The sequence below is a fragment of the Poecile atricapillus genome, chromosome 14 (assembly GCF_030490865.1).
Source record: "Poecile atricapillus isolate bPoeAtr1 chromosome 14, bPoeAtr1.hap1, whole genome shotgun sequence".
NCBI classification, from domain to species: Eukaryota; Metazoa; Chordata; class Aves; order Passeriformes; family Paridae; genus Poecile; species Poecile atricapillus.
The window spans coordinates 14559010-14578974 of NC_081262.1; the positions used below are offsets into that span (position 1 = coordinate 14559010).

General features: G+C 49.9%; 1 protein-coding gene across 3 annotated transcripts in view; it reads right to left on the bottom strand.

Annotated features, from left to right (window-relative positions):
• PEMT (phosphatidylethanolamine N-methyltransferase) overlaps positions 1-19965 on the bottom strand; it is a 42306-nt gene that overhangs the window by 13911 nt on the left and 8430 nt on the right. For all 3 annotated transcript variants that reach the window (XM_058849483.1, XM_058849484.1, XM_058849485.1), the window contains exon 3: positions 5569-5684. In XM_058849483.1, coding sequence (XP_058705466.1) covers positions 5569-5684 — 116 coding nt within the window. The remainder of the gene's footprint in view (positions 1-5568; positions 5685-19965) is intronic.

Here is a 19965-nt window from a genome sequence, read left to right on the forward strand (position 1 = left end):
TCCAGATGATCCCATCCCTCCTTTCCATGGTCGGATAGGCCTGCATTAGTTATTCTCATCAGCATGTCTTGCTCAGTTCCCTGCTGTTTGGCTTACAGCTAGGGAGGGAGGTGTTTGCACGGAGATAATGGACTGCCTTTCCCTCTAGGAATGGTTTATATCTTCCTAAACACACTCTCTATTTGCATTAAACATGATGCGCTCAGGAGTTCTCAGAATTGGTAAATAAACCTTTTAAGCATTTACGGTGCTGGGCCGTGACAAGCAGCACGGAGCCATCAATTATTCCAGCATCCACGATGGTGAGGGAGCCTCCCTTGACCGTGTTTCGCCCTCCCTGGCAGGAAAGGACAAGGTTTTGGGCATTTCCATTGCTAGGGAGCCAGTCTCTTGAAATATGACATATTTCAGTCTGTCATGAAACCAGTCCCTTCCTTCATGTGCCTCTGAGTCACGTTGGTGACAGCGTTTATTTCAGGCTCAGGACGAGGCAGCGGCACCGCTCAGCATCCAAGAGGACTTCAATTAGAGCCAGGCTTTGTCCCAGTACCTGGAATTGCCTTCTGTGCCGAGCAGAGTGATTGCCATGGTGAGGAGCAGCCATCCCTCTTCCAGCACAGGGGAGGGTGGGGAGGCTGAGACCTACTTTGATCACATCCCTGGCTGCTGTCCCCATGTGGGGGGGGAATTAGAAAATGCCCCCAGCTTTTGCAAAGGCAAAATGGGGTAATGGGGCTTCCCCTGACATCTCCCCACACTTGCCAATTTGAAGCATGCCAACAGAGGCACACATTCTCCACCAGCTGGGAAAAGCCCAAATCCTCCAACTCTGATCTGGCCAAACTGGCAGATTTGGCTAATTTTTGTCTGGAGAGGAGCAGCCAAGGCAGCAGGCATTGTTCTGCCCAGCAGACAAAAAAAAAAAAGAGAGGTACTTGCTCAGACACTCAGAAGTTTTATCAGTGCTCCATGGGAATCCCAGAATGGTTTGGGTTGGAAGGGACCTTAAAGCCCATCCAGTTCCAAACCCCTGCCACGGGCAGGGACACTTTCCACCATCCCAGGTTGCTCCAAGCCCCACCCAACCTGGCCTTGGACACTTCCAGGGATCCAGGGGCAGCCACGGCTTCTGTGGGAAACCTGTGTTTCCACATAAAACATTTCCTCATAAAAAATTTCTTCCTTGTATCTAGTCTGAATCCCTCCTCTTTCTGTCTACCACATAATAAACCATATGAACTGGAAAACCACTCAGAGTGGCTCTGCACTGTGGGAATGGACATGTCACACCAGTGGGTTCACAGGAATAAAGTGGGAGTGAGGGAAATAGGCAGCAGATCCTCTGGCTGGGACACGAACAGGACGTGCAGCCAGGTTTGCACATCAGGTGCTGATTTATTCAACCAGAAAACTTAACAAGTCACAGTCCGAAACACATCCCCAAAGGCCACACGGGAACAGGAAGAAAACCTGGAAATATTGTACTAAAAGAGAAGGTGAGGTTTCTAGGTCTTGTTGGGGGCATCTCTCAGTTGCCCCCACCAAGTGTATTTTGTCATCCCTCTCCTTAAAGGAGGACAAAGACCTCATCCAGCAAACTGGGTCGCTGCAGGGAGCAGCCCAGCAGTGCTCCCTTTGACTGATCCCAAAAACCAGCCTGGAAACTGGGGCTGATAAGCACAATTGGAGCAGAATTGGGCCAGGGGCCAGCAGGCAGCAAGGAAGCAGCAGTGGTACAGGCAGCCAGGGTTTCGGTGACAACAGCCACCACTGCGAGGTGCCACAGTCACTGTGTGGGATGTCGCTCTGTCCCCCACGCCTGAGGTTTTGTTCCTCTTGGCTAAAGGAGGCAAAGGGGATAAAAACCATCCGGTGGTGCCCAGCAGCACAAGCTGCAACAAAAGATCTTGTTCATTAGAAAACAGCAACCTCAACAACACCGAAATCGTCCTGCTGATACCACTGGCAATTGTCAGCCCGGTCATCATCCTCACAGCTTCTTTTGCCAATAATGACTTTGCTTTTCTGACAGCACTGGGGTGTGTGTGTTATTTAGGTCAGCTGGGGGTTGTGGCAGCTTCTCCCCCTGCCTCACATCCGAGCTGTGAGGTTTCCTCATCTGGATGCTGTGGGCAGGAGGTGCTGTTGGCTCCCTGGCGCTTTTCCTGAACAGGTATCAGATATTTCTGTCACTGTGGCTCACAGGGGGCATCAGCTCAGTCAGGCCATGTTCGATTCCCATCATCAAACTTGGTCACTTCTGCACACAGGGCCATGTGGTTCTGGGATCAATGCCATTTATAGCACACTCATTCATGGTGCCAGCTCACAAAATTAAACAGGATTGAGCATAAGGTGAGAGGCACTACCTGGCAATGACAAAAAAACCCTTTTCTGTGCAAAATCCCATCCCAGGGTGGATTTATTTTCTTGGAAGCATCAGCTCCAAGTGAGAAATCCACACAGGAGACAATACCCAGAGCGTGGCATCAATGCAGGACTCGATGCCAGCCTGCAGCACGATGCCACTGAGCCCTGGTACAGCCTCTGTGGGACTCACACTGACACACCCCAACACCTGCAGCCCCCACAGTCAAGGTGGGCACATGGCTGTTGCCTTTAAGCTCAGGCAAACATCTTGAGACCCGCCAGGAGGGAGGCTCAGAACCTCCCTGTGTGCCTGCCCAAGGGTGGGGAGTGTGCCAGGGAGTGCCAAAGGCAGTGCAGGAGGGTTTTCAGGCAGTGCCAGTGGCTAATTGTGAATAAAGTGATGCAGGGAAAGATACCAACAACGTGGTGAGGGAGGAGGGAGCGATACCAGAAGCGAGTCTGGAGGACAGTGAAGGTTGTCACGTCCCATGTCACACAGATAACAGTCACAAACTGCACATAGTGCAGATAGTTCAAAAGTTCAGGAATTGTTTTCACAGATAAGAGCCTCAGTGATGGAAGTTCCTTGCTTCTTGCAAAAAGAAACTGTTGTAATGAAAATAATCATTGCACCAAAGCAATTAAGGATGCTTGTCTTGTGCACTTGACTAAGCAGGTCCCCCCTGGTCACAGGTCAGTCTGGATTGCAAGCCAAGGCTGATAATGAAGCTGAGAGCTGAGAAGCATCTAATTGCTTAACTGAGCACAAAGACATCCCTCCTCTTACACGCAAGGTATCCTTTTGGAGCCGAGCTGGCACGAGAGCATCAGGGTGCTGTTGCTGAGGAAGGACCGCAGCACAGACCCTGCGGGGAGCAGGTGGTGAAGCAGCCACACACCCCAGCTCCCAGGTGCTGTCAGCCAAAATGCCAACCCCCTCCCCAAGTTCTGTCTGCTCTGCCCTCCCCTCCTCCGCCCCCAGCTCGGAGCCTTTCAAGAATTCAGCTGCAAAAAGGAAGCAGGCTTTTAAAGCCAAAAGAAACATCCCCTGGGCTCCACATCGCTCCCTGGCAGCCTCCACCCACGTAACAAGTCCCCAGAGCAGGAAAAGAGGAGTTTTAAAGGCTGGATTACAGCACTGGAGGTGGAGGGACCCCTGAGGCTGCCTTTTTGCTCACTATCAGCAGCCCTCACGCTCTGCACAAGTAACCCTGGCCTGTGCCAAGGGATTGTCTCCGAGGGGCTGAGGAGCAGAAAACCTGCTCCAATAAAAGTGACTCAGAGAATAAAATAAAGGGAAAAGCAAAATAGCAAGAGCAGGTTAGGCATGTCTCTCCCAGCATCACTGGTCACTGAGATGACAGTGATTGTCACATGAAGCCCCTCTGGTCTGCAGAACCCTGGACTGGACCTGGCTGGTACCGTCATGCAAGGCTAAGGGGCAGGATGAATCCTTGCCAAGCAGCAAAAGCTCTCCACGCTGGAGAAATAAGCCTTGGGCAGCCCTGGAGGGCTCACTGAGCTGGGAGTGAAGGCAGTGAGGCTCCCAGGTGTGTTTTGGGATAACTTCAGTAGTTTCTGCTCTGATGATTACCCTGGAACCACCCAATCCCCCCCAGAGTTATGGGCTTGCCTTGCCAGAAGAGCCTCCAAAGCCTGCTAGCCATCACTCAGGCCAACTTCAGCACCAAGGAAAGGGGAGGGAACAACCCAGCCACGTGGAAACATCTGGGAAAAAGGAACTTTACATTGCAATAATTTGAAAGGCTTTGGTCCATCGGGATGAGCTGGTGCCTCATTTGTGTTCTGCTGGGGCTGAGCTGCCCCATCCTCTAGAGCCTCTCCTCCAAACCCAAGGCCCAGATGGAGCTTTTCCAGCCCTTGGATCAACCTTGCTGCTTCCTTCAGGGCCCAGCTGCTGGGCTGCACAGGCAGAGCCAAACTCAGCGTGTCCCACAGTCCCCCCACACTCATGACACAGAGCAGAGCCAGCCCTGGTAGGGCTCTGAGGGCTCTGCAGGGACAAACTGTGACACAGTCCAGGACACACGAGGCCACTTTGGCTCTCCCAGCAGTTCCCTCTCAGTGCCTCATTGTGACCCATGAGCCTTGCTGACCCAGGAGCCAGCAGGACCACTGGAAATGAAGATTGTCCCTCCACCAGCTGTGTTTTTAATTAAAGGCAAGGACAAGGCTTTGCATTGCTACCCAGACAACAAGTGACTATGTAATTTGTGCAAGAGACTGTCGAGACATTCCCCAGCAAAATCCAAGCCCGCTGTGTCACTAAGACATCAGCAGCACACACACATGCCCTCTGCATTCGATTATAGCCTTGTTCACTGCAAGCTTTCTTTCAGTTTCTGCCATCAGCAGTAGCTGGGACAAACACAGAAGGGCAAGGGCAGGTCCTGGTGTCATTTCCAGGAAAGCAGAGCTCTTAAATACATGTGCAAATTCCAACCTGAGAACTCTTCGCCTGGGAAATTACCCAGAGTACTAAACAACCCATTAGCTCTGACCCTGGTATAATTGAATCTGGGAATTTAGTGAGTCTGTCTCTCCTAACAGCAGTGGAGATAAAGCCTACCAGATCACAGATAAATTGCTGGCATTGAGGAAATCTTCTGCAGTAAAACCTCTCTGCTGCACTGGGAACGTTAAAGGACATGTTCCCATGGAGTATGGTGTATCAGTCATACAATACTATTAGCCAGCACAGGTAGTGTTTAGAGATAGCAGATAAGAGTTTCAAGAGACTGTTTGTTAAGTGCACAGGTAATCCTGCTCTTCTGCACAGGAAACTGTGGCTTCTTAAAAGCAGCTTTAATTTTGTTTATGATTTTTACAAGAAAATTAAAAAATTATGCTGTTACATATGATCCATCCTGTGTAAACAGCCCTGCCACCTGGGCTGCTCACAGGAGAGAGGAAACATCCCCAGGGAGCAGAGCAAGGTAACCTGTGACACTTAATGACCGGTGAAACTGATGGGTTTGGCCACGCTGCTGCTGCGTCCCTCATCTTTATTACAAATCCAGGAATAAATCTGCTGCTGGCTGAAGTTATCCAACCATGGGAAAGCAATATGCTGGGGTTGGATTTAACACTGCTGAGAAAATGTCCCTTTTCTCCCCCCCTAAGTCTAGAGGGGCATTTTTTTTCCATGGATATACAGCAGCAGGATGAGCTCCTTACCAGTGGCTCCGCACACAGTTCAGCACCAGGATGGCAACACCCAGGCAGTAACAGGCAGCATGGGGAGAGCCGAAGGTTTGGCTGAGTGCTCGTGTTTTGTGCTCCCATCTGGCTACCTGGAGAGACAAGGGAAAACAAAGTGGGTGGTTGGGGTGCCTGGAACATGCTGCCCCAGGAGAACAAATCCCACCGGCTCGGCCTCACATGTTCAGGACATTTTATCTGTGTGGCTTTGTGAAAGAAACAAGTGGAGGCCACTGATGGGACACGGCTCAACCAAGCCTGGGGATGAGAGCTCCTTCTCCTGCCTGTGCCAGACCCTGCTTGCATTGCATGTGCTCTTGCACACGAGGTCAGACAGCAGCATCAAGGCACAGGCTGGTGAAAAAAAAGAAAAAAAACAAACCAGAAAATAGCCTACACATCAGTTTTAGGGAATACAAGGCTTGGACATGTGCCTAACAAGGATGAGAGCGTTGTTAAGGCTGTCCCCTGCCCACCAAAAACAAAAGGCCCCTGCCATGGATCTGAATATTGCTCTCCTGGAAGGAAAACCGATCCCTGAGCATGGGATGCACCACAGGAACGCCCAGCTCTCATTTCTGGGGCTGTGGCATCTCCCACATCCAATCTCAGGGACCACACCTACCAGGAACAACCTCTCCCTCTGCATATCCAGAAAAGTTTGCAAGTCTTCCCTCAAGCTTCCTCAAGACAAGATCTTCCATCTTTGCCCAGAGAACTGCTTCCACTTGAACCAGCTTAGCCTTCATGAGCAATTGAAGCCATTCAGGTTTAGTCTGCCTTCCTCACCCATCCCAGCCCAGCAGTGACAGCCCAGGACTCACACACCCACACACAGCATCCCTGGGGAGGTGTTAGCATCCTTCACAGCATGTTTTTCCTGGTTCCCACCTTCAGCTCCCAGTTCTGCAGATGCTGATGGGCCCCTTCCCAAACCACCCCACAGATGAGGAGGTTCCCTCTCACCCTGGGAGGCAGCTGCTCCCAAAATCTGCAAGACCAGATTCACCCCAGTCACCAAATCCAGGCCTGGCACTCCCAGCTGATAAAAATCCTCACAGCTACTTTGTTTTCTACCTTTCCTGCATCCCTCGGAAAGCTGTGGCTATATTTGTTCCTTCTCTTCGGCTCCACTTTCAGGCGCCAAGCTGGAGGTTTGGATCAGACACCAGACCCGAAATTCCAGCCAAGGAGAGAGAGCACACCTGGGCAATGAAGCAGGAAGTGGGAGTCAGCAGAACATCTCAGCACCAATTTACTTCTCAGACATGGCTGGCACTTGATTAGCTTCAAATGCACTTCACTCTCTCGCATGGAGCCTGGGCAGCTTTCGGGGGCACCTGCAACCCAGCTCTTCATCTGCTCTGAATGTATTTGGTAATTTATTGGCTCAATTTGAGCAGAAAAAGGTAGCTTTGCAGGTCTTGCTTTCCTCCCAGGCTGATGTAGAAGCACAAAGTGCTGCTGGTGGAGGGGGACTGCTGGCTTCAGGAGGGGGGAACGATGAAAACCTCTGATAAGCAGGGGCACTGATTTCACATGCTGAGAGCTGATTCAATTAGTTATGCAATGATTGCTCTGAAATTACAAATCCACTCATGACAGAGAGAGCTGCTTCACTGCCTTTTTCTGGCTGGTATAAATAGTTTGTATTCTAAATTGAATTTAAAACACCGTGCGTCACGCTGCTGCTAAAATCGGCGCTGCTGTTTGAGTGCTGAGAGTGAAAAAAGAAATATAAGGTGCATTACCACCTTTGGAAAGTAAAAAGAAGTGACCATACAGGTGACTTGAGTCACAGATGGAAAAATGCAGCCACGTGCCAGTTATCTGTACCAGCTTCCTAATTCCCTGGAAATTATTCTGGCAGCATTTGCACGGATGGCAGCTCCTGGCTTGCTCAGGGAGCTTTGAAGAGCTGTAGGAGAAGAAGGCAGAGCTGCTGGGATCAGAGGGAAAGGCTGGTGTGCTGCTGGGAGCCAGGTCACTGTAATTACCCTCACCTTTAGAAAGGCACATCTGGGCAGCAAGGCTGGGATGAGGGGCTGCTCCAGGCAGCAGCTGGCAGGGCTGCGATGGGATCACTCCCAGCACAGCCCGCTTTGTGCTGCATCACACAGCTGGGACCGAGGGGCCAACTCTTACTCAGCTGTCACAGCTTTCAGATGGGACCCCAGGCTCCTTTTCAAGCCCACACAGGAGCCATTCCAAGCAAAGCTGGGAGCCAGCGCAGGGCTGGAAGCGGCGGCACCCACCGGGTCCCGCGGCGATATTTCAGCAACAATTAATTAGTTCCGGTTCTGGTTCTATTTCTTGAACAACTAATTAGTTCAGGCTTGGTTCTAATTTTCTAATTTTAGTCGTTTTGAGCTAATATTAGCACTCGATCGACCCACAGCTACACAGCTGCCTTAATGGCTTTATAAAATCATGAGCTGGTGTGTTATTATTTACTGTGTGACGGATGCAGAATGTTTCCAGAATCTTCCATGGCCATGTGTGGCACAGAGCAGGGCTGAGACCAGCAGCTTCCCAGGAGGCTGCACCCATTCCTGGAGTGCTGTTTGCTCTCTCAGCTAAGGTGGGCACTGTGCTGACCATGGGCAAGCCCCATGTCAGGGCTGTGCCTCCTGGAGAAGGAAAAAGAGGAGCATTTTTATTTTCCTTCCAACTCCAAGTTTGGAAATGGAGTTAATTCAAAGTTTCCTGACTTACCCAAGGGTCAAAGCAATAGAAAAAAATTCTTCTTCCAAAGCTCCCAGCACTCTGCTTTCACTTTAGGATCCTTGGTGAGGGCTGCAAGTAATTTTTTTAATGTTTCCCCCAGTGCTCATTATCTAAATAAATCAACGAGCGGATGTGGCTGCAAAGCTGGGGATGCTCTTGGGTCCCATGTTCTGCCTTTGGCAGGCCATTCCAGGGGCAGGCTCAGCTGGCTGATGTTCCCAGGGAATTGCTTCCTCCTAGACGTAAATTTGGGGCTGATTTCTACGTAACCGATCCAAGACATTTCCCCAACCGCTCGGGCAAGTGCGTAAACAAAAATGAAAGCACGGGCACACATCCCCAGTGCCTGCCCTGATGGAAAATGGAAATGCTCTGCATTTCCTTTTCTTTTTTTGGGCAGGCAAACCACGAGCCACCTCGAGAAAGGCCACAAATAACCACTCAAAAAGCAATTTCATCTCACGAACCTGCCTCCGCAGTGATCAACGGGAAATGCTCTTTCCAGCTCTGTGTGCATGGCAGACCATGGCCTCTCATTAATATTTAGTATTTGTTTGAAGGAAATTGATTCTTTTTGTCTGCCATCCAGGGAAGCTGCCTTCTGAACACGCTACATTTTAATTGCTCAGTCCCAGCTCTGAATTAAAGCCTTTGTGCTGTTTCATGTGACTCCATTGCTGTATCTGGCTCGCCCCAGAGATGGGCAACGAAACCAGATAGCCCAAAGGCTCAGGACAAAGGGACACCTTGCATCTCAATGCAAATCAGTCATTTTATGTCCTCACGTTGCCCCATCACCATGGTACCCAAAGAAAAACGTGCAGGGACTGGTGAATTTAGCCTTGTGGCACTCCTGGGAGGCTGGGATGGATTAGCAGCTCCTTTCAAATCAAGGGAAACTGAGGCACGGGAGGATTGAGGTGAGTGTCTGCTTCTCAGCTCTCCTGAGGGGTAGAGGGGCTGTGTCTACATCCTGCAAAATCCCATCATCCACCTGGGGAGATGCTCTGCACATTTCTTGGGATGCCCTTGCCCTGGACAAACTCTTGGAATGAAAATATTCAGTGTCCAGGTCTGGGCTGGAGAAAAGATGACAGTGAACAGGATGTCCTCCCTTCACAAACCCATCTCACAATATTTGACAGCATGAAGGGTTTTCCCCATCCCATGGGGTCTAGGAAGCCTGCTGAGAGGTCCAGAAGTCAGAAATTCCATGAGAAGTCCAGAGGAAGAACAATGAGCTCTACAGGATACATCTGAGCTCAAGTCCCAAGAGGATGCAAGTTCATGGGGCAAACCCTGGATACATGGGTGATCCAGCCCCAACTCAATAAAAACCTTCAGACAAAACTGACCTGAGCAATTTTATTCTCACAGAATCAGGGAGTGCTTTGGGTTGGAAGGGACCTTAAACTCATTTCATTCCATTCCCTTCCACTATCCCAGGTTGCTCCAACCTGGCCTTGGACACTCCAAGGGATGGAGCAGACACAGCTTCTCTGTGCCAGGGCCTCACCATCCTTACAGTAAGGAATTTCTTCCAACAGAATAAATTTCTCCTTCAGTCTGACCTCTCCTAGGCCAGCCATGGGGTAAGTTGGTGCTAGGGCAGGAGAATCCCTGTCTCTGGACTTAGGTGGCTCCATGTGAGCATCTCCCACTGGGAAAGATGTGCCCCAGCTGGCTCCTGACCTGCTGAAAGAGCACGAAACCTGATACTACCCTTATTTCACCCACAGAGACCAGAAGCATCGACCAGTTTCCATCATGAAAAATCCATTTTTCCCTTTCTGATTCCCTGTAATCCCTCATTAAAGCATAAGGACATTCTCTGCTCTCTGTCACTGCTCGGATGCTGGAAAACGACCCTGCTCACAGCCAATACATTTATCTAAAGACAGGGAGGAAAAAGACAGACCTGAGCACCCAGACCCTGGTTGTGGTGCTCCCAGGAGCAGGCAGGGAAGCAGAGCTGGCTGGAATGGAAATGCAAGCACTGGGGCTGGTTGACCTTTGCCAAATGCCAGAGGAGCCAGCCTTTTCTGGCTGTCCCAAGTGGCTGTGGAGGAAATGAGTATGGCCTGACCTTACCCCTCCTAACTCAGCGCCCTGTGACAGCCAGCAGCACTCAGTGCAGACAGTCCAGTGCCAAAGGGAAGCACCAACAGCACCAGGTGAACACTGTGGCCAGGCTGAAAGCCTGAATCACTTTGGCTGAGTGTGTTCCTCCGAGGTGTGAAAAATCCTGTGTTTCCAGGGAGGTTGCAAAGCTTAGGAGAGACAGGAGGGGAAACTGCAGGGCTGGTCCTGGGAAGGATCGTGCACTGCTGCCCCACAGGATGTGTGAGGGCTGTTCCTGCAGCTCACCAGGACAGCACCGAGCCCCTGGCACAGGAGTGACACCACTCGAGGCTGGCATGTGCCCATGTGCAGCCACATCAGCCCAGCCCAGCACCAGGCACAGGATTTCCAAAGGCATGTGCAGAAAATGCCCCGGGGACCTGCGTGCCACTGGCAGCAGGAACATGATTAGCAGGAGCTCTGGGCAGCGAAGGCAGGAGAAAAAGAACAGAACAAACCACGGTTTTAATTTGTACAAGCTGGTAATTATAGTTGCTATCTGTCTGAAATCTCTATTGAGTTTATTTAAATATGTTCTCCGTGAAGGCCATTCAGACAGGAATTATCAAGGTGTTGCAGCAGAGGAGATAATGCCATGCAGTTTTCAACAGATCAAGGGCTGATTAGGAGGAATTAATTAGCTGCTTAAACAGTCCTTGACTCGCTGCAGCAATTAGCCTCACCTCCCTGCAGTCACGTTCCCTGCGCAGCGGTGCCGCCGATCCAAAGCACGAAACTCCTTCTCTGTGTGCTGCTGTGAGCACCAGGCCAGCCCTGGGTGGGCACATGGCCCTGGGAATGGGTCCTGAACCCACAAGGGCTCCAAAGCCACCCCGTGGGCAGGGCCTGGCGGACAGGCAGGGCTGAGCTGGGCTGTGGGGACTCCTGTGTGCCCACTCCAGTGCCCATCGCTGGCTGGTGATTCCCAACACGGGGCAGACATCGAGGGTCTTCATCCTCCAGCCTCAGGCATTCCCCATCCACCACCTTTTCTATGCTATGAACCACCAGTTCTCAGCTGTGCTCCTCCACTGGGGCCAGCAGATCATCCAGCAGCCTTTATCCCACATGCCATCACCTGCTGTCCCTTTGGTGGGGTGGGAGCATCACCCCTCACCTCTGCAAGCACTAAACCATGGAAAGCTGACACTGCAGAGCTGGAGGCTGAGCCATCCCCACTGGACACTGCCCTGGAGGAGAAGCTGGCACTTGGAGTGACCAGGAGACCACCAGCCTCAGCTCTGGGCCCCTCCTGCCAGCACAGGGCCTTGCAGGAGCTGGTCACAGCTGCCACTCTCCTGCCAGCATCCCAGTGGGATCCACTTTTGCTTAGCTGCTTCCTGCCTGCACCAGGAAAAACTGGCAGCCCTGGAGCACCTGATGCAGAGCCTGAGTTACTTCTCTGAAAGTTTCTCAACTCACAGGCTCTCCATTACAGAGAGCCATGAGATGGTAATGTAGCCTGAAAGCTTTTTAGCAAATGATTAAAGCCTTGTGAAGTTCCCCCACCATGTACTGGAGCAGCAGCTTCCAGTTCATGCAATTAAAACGCTGAACTGATATGAGAAGAGACAAGCACCGTCTCAATAGTTTCATGTGAGCTGCGAGGCAAACCAGGCTGAGGACTGCGTCCCTGGAGCTTGTAAAGGCTTTTTCATGGTAATAACCCAAGAAAATATTCACCCAGAGATGGTTTGATGGCAAGCAACAGGCTCTGGGGACAACAGGTGACAGTCTGTGCCCATGCACGTGGAGCCAGAGCATGGCAGGGACACCTGGCAGAGCCTGGAGGCTCCAAGCACCCTGGTTTGAGGGCTGGCAAGTGTCCCCAGAGATGGGCTGGTTATCCAGGCCTCCCCAGCAAGCTACACCAGTTAAGATTTTCCCCTTTCCCATTCCCTCACTGGTGTGATGGCAGTAACAGTTGTCAGTGAGCCACAGCTGAGCAGCACAGCCCAGCTCCTCCACGTCTGCCAAGGGCTTTCAGTTTGGAAAGGAAGGCGTCTACTTGACGCAAGGAAGATTTTTCCATTGCCTTTCACTGGCTCTGGATGGGGTGTTTATTGTTTATTCCAGCCAAAAGAAACAGGAGTGGGATTTTGGAGAGAAAAGGAGATGTGTGGCCTGGCTGTGCAAGGACACTGAGGTGAGGAACAGCCAGCTGGAACACTGGGGCTGCACACCCAGGTGACAAAGAGCTGCACAGAGGGAAAAGCCACATGTTTGCAGGCTCTCACAATGGAACATGGGGTTTGGAACACGGCGTTTGGAACACACAAAGGGCTTCAAACAAAGGAGAACATCCATGAGCTGAAGAAAAGAACTACCTAGAAGCAGAGAGCAGGGCGGGCTGCTCTCCAAAAACCAAAAAGGTGCGGTGAGATGAGACAGCACGACAAACCCTCACTGCCTACACTGCCCATCACCCAAACCAGAAAGTTAAGAGGATGAAACAAGCTGGAGTCCCTCTTCTACTGAATCTTTCCTCATGAATGCTGCCAGTGAGGAGGTCAACAAGGTCCAGTCTGAGCACTTTGACACAGGGAGAAGAGTAAAGCGACTCCACTTCTTTACAAGTGGAAGGATATTGAAGCAACCCAGCCTGCCTCCACCATGTTAAGCTTAAAAAAAATCCTCTCTGCACCCAGGCCTAGTGAAATTAATTGGACTGAAATGGCACAGGTCACCTCAGCTAACAGCCTTGAAGGTAAAACAAGCCTGCAGGTAAACAGATAAGGGTTTCATAAAGACTAGGTACACTTTACCTCAGAGTTATCCCTCCAGATTACCTCCATACGAGCCTTTACCTTGAATCCACTCATGATAAAGAGTGAGATAAAAAATTTCATTTCTCTAATAGTGTTTATGTGATTTGTCAAAGTAGGATCTCATTAGCTGGCTGCAATGAAAACAAGCCCTTGCTTAGTGTATGCCAAGGCAGCCTGGATCCATCGATGTTCCATGAGCCACATCCTCTCCTCTTCAATAAAAACAAAAATGTCACAGAATATGGGCTGCATTTGCTAGCAATTTCCAACACAAAATCTGAACAGTTTCTCCTCAAATCAAAGTGCTCATGATTTATGTCCAAAGAGCTGGAAGCTGAAGGCAGGTGATTTCAATAACCCAGAACAAGCTGTGTTAATTAATTCTGAGAGTGGGCATGGGGAGCCCTTATGAGCAGCTCCCTAAGAGTGAAGGGCGATGTGCTCCTGCCACGGGGAATCAGGCTGCACAGCCCAGCCCGACTTTCCCAGCCAGAAAATCCCATGGAAAAGCTATTTGTGAAATAATGATTTCTCCAGAGTGCAGCACGAGATGGGGAAGGACCTTTCCAGTCCCAGCCTGGGACGTGGAAGGGATGGCCCAACAGTGGGAGGGACACGAGCTGCATGGGGGAATGGGGAGCAGCTGGAACACAGCCAGCTCTTCTAAACCACAAATGCAACCAAATAAAATAATCTCCTGAGGTTAGGGAAAGGCAGAAGCTGCCCCTGCACAAATATGTGGGGCTCTGCTGGAGCTCAGAGGGAAGGTAAGTGCTGCCAGATGAGCATCTCGTGAGCAGGACGAGGAAGTATTTTGCCAGATTTCTTTTCATCTTCCATGCCCAGATGACTTGGCCCACACACAGCTTCCTACTGCACACAGTTCCCATCCAGAAAACCACAAGCCTTGTATTTTCACACATTTCTCTGAAGCTCAGAGTGTTTTCCTTGGGGCAAACAGATTGGAAACAGGCAGCCCATAGCAGGCACTTCCATAAACAAACCAGAAGCAAAGGTGTATGCCAGTCTCTTGAGTGACTGAGAACATTCTGCCCACCTCACATCCTGTATTTGCATGGGTTTTTTTCCTGTTGCTCGTACTCATGCAGCCCTAAATAAAGCAAAGCTGAGGAAGTGCCTGAAGTGCTCTACACAGCTGCTTTCACTGAACCAGGCTGTCTACCCAACAGACCCATTTTCAAACAAAGCGATCCAACAATAGCACTGACGATGTTTGAATTGGCACGGATTTAGGAAGACAAGCTCTTTGCTGCACCACACTGTCAGCAAGCACTCAGTACAAATGCCACGTTACAAGATAAACATCTCTCCTTCTCTCTTTTTTTCTTTCTTTTTTTTTTAAGATTCCCCTTTTACTTTTGCACCTCCATTCACTTGTGTTATTTCCAAATGAGGACCTGGATCCCAATGGATCCAGTGCTGAGGTCAAGTCCCTCTGAATTCATTTCAGTGCCTTGGCTTTGGTTTTAAATGTGGGGATAAAGCTTTATCTGTGTCAGAAAGCATCTATTCTGCTCTTCAAAGCTTTCCAGTGCTGCTGCAAACCTCTGGTTCCAGTTGCTATCGCCGTTGCAAATAAGGTCAGCCTGATTAAAAAACAGTTATTCCAGGTGGAGTGAAAATGGTCAATCTTCAGTCAGTGCATGCTATGTAAGAAATATCCTGTTCCTGAACTGAAACAAGCCTTCACAGGCTCCAGGTAAAAGGAGATTGAGGTCACCTAACAAGTGACATTATTGCAGCCTCTGATTCATTGCAAAGAGACTGTGTAAAGCTATACTGGAGATGTCAGCTAAATCAGGTGTTTCTTTCTCTCCTGTATGACCTGTATTTATTTGCAGATGCAGGTTCAGGTACCACTGTGAGCAGCCAGTGTCCCCAGCCAGCCCAACCTGCACTGCCTGCAGCCGAAAACTGAGGCTGGATACTGCAATATTTCAATTCAGGCAATTACTCAAGGAGCTGAGGCCCATGGGAGTGAAAATACTCTGGCTCTGTTGTCTTAAAGATTAAATCAGAAGCTCCAATTCACCCAATGTATGAGTAAGAAGGAGCTGGCAGGAGAGAAGGGGATGGAGAAAGGCTGTGGGTGACAGCAGGAGCAGCCTCTCGAGACACAGACACAGCAGCACACAAGCACCCAGCCCCACATGGAGGAAGATAAAGCAGCTGAGCCATCCCAGCACTGGATCCTGTGTTTGATGTGAAGGTTTTCAGGCCTGGGCATCTTCTTTGCAGTTTGCTCTCGCTAATAGGTTTGCTTGGATTCCAGCTCAGCCCAGCTCATTAGCCACACCGCCGAATCCCACACTAATTCTGCATCCCTTCTACTGCTACAGATAAATAATAAAATTGCCTCCACGCAGGGGTTGTTTTCTTCCTCTCTCCCCCCCTAATGCAGGTCTGGTAGCATCTCATGTATCTGTTAATGAAGTCCATGATATCCAGAGTTTCTCAGCAAGTAAAAATTACAATCATTAGCCAGTGAGTGATGAGAGACAAAAACACCATTTCTGCCCGGGCTGGCAGTAACAGTACAGCAAGTCCACGTCCTGGAGAGCTGAGCCTTGCTCTCCTGTCATGTGGTACCCAATGTTCTTCATTAGCACCTCTCCCTAATAGAGCAAGGCAGCGTCCTGCGGCAGGTCACAATTACACACAACAATTAATTCAGGGAGAAACAATGACAAGGCACTGCAGAGGAACACTTTGCAGCAGGGTGGTAAAAAGATGAAGTGGAAGAGGAATAGGAACATTTTAAAGCCCTGCCTGAAACCCAAAACAAGTGACAGCACAGTAGAGGATGCATGGCTGGTTTCCTTGTACATGAATTCGTAATTTTTGTTTTAAATAGAAGAGAAACACAACCATTACTCTTTTGGTCACAATACCCCAGTGACCAGGATCAGCAGGCTCAGACCAGGACTTCTTGTGCTATTTGCAAACAACACACAAAGCCGACTCAGCTTCTCCCAGAGCTGCAGCCACTCTCTTGCTGCCCTTTTGTGAAATTAGGGTTTAATTCTCTGGAATAAGTCTGCTAATAAGGAGTCCCAACACACCCATCCTCTGGACAGCGTGTACCCGCTCATCGTTCCCCCAGGAGCCGTGATGGGAGGGGGACAGAGAAGGGGGGAGGAAAAAATAAATCCACCTCTGAGAGCACAAAATGCAAGAGAAATCCAATACTCCTTCACAGAGGAGTGAGAGGTTGTTGGAATAGAGGTACTGGTTGCACTGGCCATGCTCAGCAAAGCACTGATTTCGTCTGGAAGGGCCCCCTGTCCTCTCCAGATCATGTTCCACGCTCCGTGTTAAGCCTCCCCTGGGAACATTTCCCACTGAGGACACGCATGTTTGCGATGCTGCCGTGGTGCCAGCAACAATAGAGAGGGACAATGTGATCTTTATGTAACGGGGGCTCTGTTCCCCTCTGCCCAGGGATGAGATGTTCAACACACGGGCACAACAAGTAATAACAACCTGAAGGGTTAAACACAACCACTGGACCCCTCGGTGTCAGCACTGGGGTTCCCCTGGGTGTGGATGGGTGTAACCACGTGCCCCATGGTATTTGTTCATCTGTTCAATGCAAGAAAAGTAACCCAAAAGCCGAGTGAATACCCAGTCATCCTCAGATCCTGTGATCTGATCCCAGGGGAGCTCCTTTCCCCTCCTGCAGCCTCAAAGCCCAGCGCTGGGATACAGATACCATCCCTGCATTCAGCGCTCAAAGATTCTCACAGCCTTTTGCTCCACACATTTCTACTAGAGGACTGCACAGAGGTGGAGGATAGAGGGCTGAGAAAGTCCTTCCAGATATGGATCTACTCACATCCCACACCGGTGACCAAAGCTTAATGGATACAGGAAGAAAAGTAATGCTCCTCTGTTGAGCAACGCACTTGCTTTGGCTTCCGAGAACATCAGTCTCTGGAAAATGATTGTATGACAAAATCTCAAAATGAAACTAATTCAGTGCTGCTCTCCAGCCTTGGGAATGAAATGAGTAAGTCTGCAGTCATTACAACAATGTCCTGGTAAAAATAAACAGGAAAGGGCACTTAGTAGGAATGCTTCATAGTTAAAAATACAGTATCTCATGTGAGGTCATTCTGTTTTTTATAGGAACAGGCATGTGTGCCTCAAAGTGATGAGATTTGGTATTATTTCCTGTTGTGGATGGGCACCTCAGTCACAGACAGATGGACAAGGTTCTCTTCCCCAGTCCAAAACCCTACCTGGGATGATGCAGATTGAGCATCTGCTATTGGGCTGACAGCTCTGAGAGAACAGGCAGGAATTGGAACACCTGACTACATGGGGGGATTTGGGGTCTGTCTTCACTCAGCAAGACTGACAAGGAGGATGACCAACTTTTTCAGTCTAAAAGGTACAAAGACAATGTTCAAGCCAGAGGTGGGCACACTGAGCAGCAGACAGGCACGGAGATGATGCTGGACAAAGGACAGGAGGCAAGAAAAGTGGGCAGAAGAAGTACTGTAAAGGATCATAAAAGCTGCATGTACACTTTCCTTCACAGAAAATGTCTTTGTGCTTTTATGGCAAGGAGCTGCTACAATTACAGCTTCTCTTATAAGTGAAGCAGAAACCAGATAACGAGCAAACCTCCCACCACACAAAGGAGGTGACGAAGGCGTTCTGGGAGCCCTGACGGTCAGGCTTTCCTGCAACAGCCAAAAGCATAGAAGATTGCTAAAAACCATCTCCATTTCACCCTTTTCAGGGCTGTGAGCTGTTCACAGCCTTTTTCTTTCCCAAAGTATAAAAAGGATCGCACCAAAAATGTACTGACACAGATAGCAAGTGAAAACCCTTCAGCCAGACAAAGCAGAGCTTGCACATGCAGACCTGCAGAATGAGCCCGTGACTGCCTCATCCCTGGTATGGGGAAGAAAAAAGAAGGAACAAAAAAGAGATTTCACAAAGGAAAAATCCAAGATATTGTCCAATCCATGTGAGTTTCTGCTTCATCATAGAGGTTCATGATTTCAATGACACATGGGAAAATCAGGAGCTCCCACCAGTCCTCCTCTCCTTGACCTCAATGTCCACTGGATGAACAGGGCAGTTTGATGAAGTCATGCACAGGTGTAAAAGGCTGGAGCTTCCAGATTTTCTGGAAACCAAATTTTTAATTTCCTAAGAAAATGGGAGCAAGCACAGAAGTTCAGATGGCTTGGTATGGAAAAGGAAAATTCAGGCAGCAGTTCCACAGCCCTTCCCCTGGGTTGGGGTCACCCTCCAAAATCAAAACCCCTTGTTCTGTACAGCCAGTGCACTGCTCCTCTGCCACATATCAACCAGCCCAGGCACACTCTTGTGTCCACAGCTCATGTCCTCTATCAACAAAATACATCAGCACCAGCTTCCAACAATCAACTGTTTCCCCCTGGACTTGTTCTCAGGGGTTTTAAAGCTTTGTCAGGATCCCTTAGGAAGGGGAATGTAAGGCAGGCAGCCTGGGAGGCTGCACATACTTGTCTGCTTTAACTAAGATGAGGCTCCTAATATTTACAAGGAACCAATGTCCAACAAGCACTGCTGTGATCAGGCTGCTGAAGTATCTGGTGCCACACTCAGGAGAGCAGGGATGTGGGATGCTCCTGCCAAGAACCATTTCCAGTTGCACATATCACTGAGGTCATTATAGAGGTGGAAAATACATGGAGGTTTTTGCTTTAGTGATTTACTGATCTACTTTCCCGTCCATTTGCTGCTGCCATGTGAGCAACTGGAGATGGGTCCCCTCGGAGTTCATCCAGGGGGGAAAAAATAGGGAAAATGAGGTGGTGTTTTCTTGCCACAAGCCAAAGCCAGCACCCCCACCATAAAACCCCAAGGCCTCCCTCCCCACCATGAGTCTCCAGACATGCAGAAGATGCAGCTGCATCGTGATGGAAGTGCAGCAGCGGGGCTTACGGAAATAACCTCCCAAGAGCACCCAGAACACTGCGTGTCTGCATTTCTTCATCAAAACCCTATTTTGGGAGATCCCATCCTTCTGGGAACTGGGCAGGCTTCTGCTAAACAGCCTGTGCCATAGCACAGCTGGAATGTACATCTGTGATTGTGGCAGGCCCCTGCCCAGCCCCTGGATCACTGACATTCCAGGGGTGGCAGTGGGTTTCTCTCCTCGGGGCTCCAGCAGCTCCCAGTCCCCAGGCTATGCACAAACACTGCCAAATCCCAGGGCCAAGCAGGAGGAGCTGCCTCTTCCACACCTCCTGGTCTGGGTAGATAAAACCACTTTCTTTTTTGCTTCCAGCTGCACCTTTTCCCTTGTCCTGGTGGTCACAGACTCTCATGAGCAGCACCTCATCAGCACGTGAGAAGGCTTAGCAGCAGGATGGCAGGAGAGGGATGGAGTGGGATGGAGAAGAAAGGGCCTGTTCCAGTTTCCAGGGTCTACAGATAATCCTCTGATCCATATGGAAACAAGGCTCTTGGCTTAAATTATTTTTTTTTCATCTTTTGTGTGTGTGCTGACTTACTCCAGCAGGGCTGCCAGCAGCCTGCAGTTTATTTTTAAAATACTAAACAAGAGAAGTCCAGTATATACAACAAAGACCATGGGTTTTCAGAGAAGCACTCTGCAGATGCTAAAAAAAGGAGGTTGCTTATCGGGTCAGCTGTGAGGTGAGAGGCAGATTCTGACCTTGGTTTTGAGAAATGCTGAGCAGGCACGTCGCACACCAGCTGGATCCCAAATTCA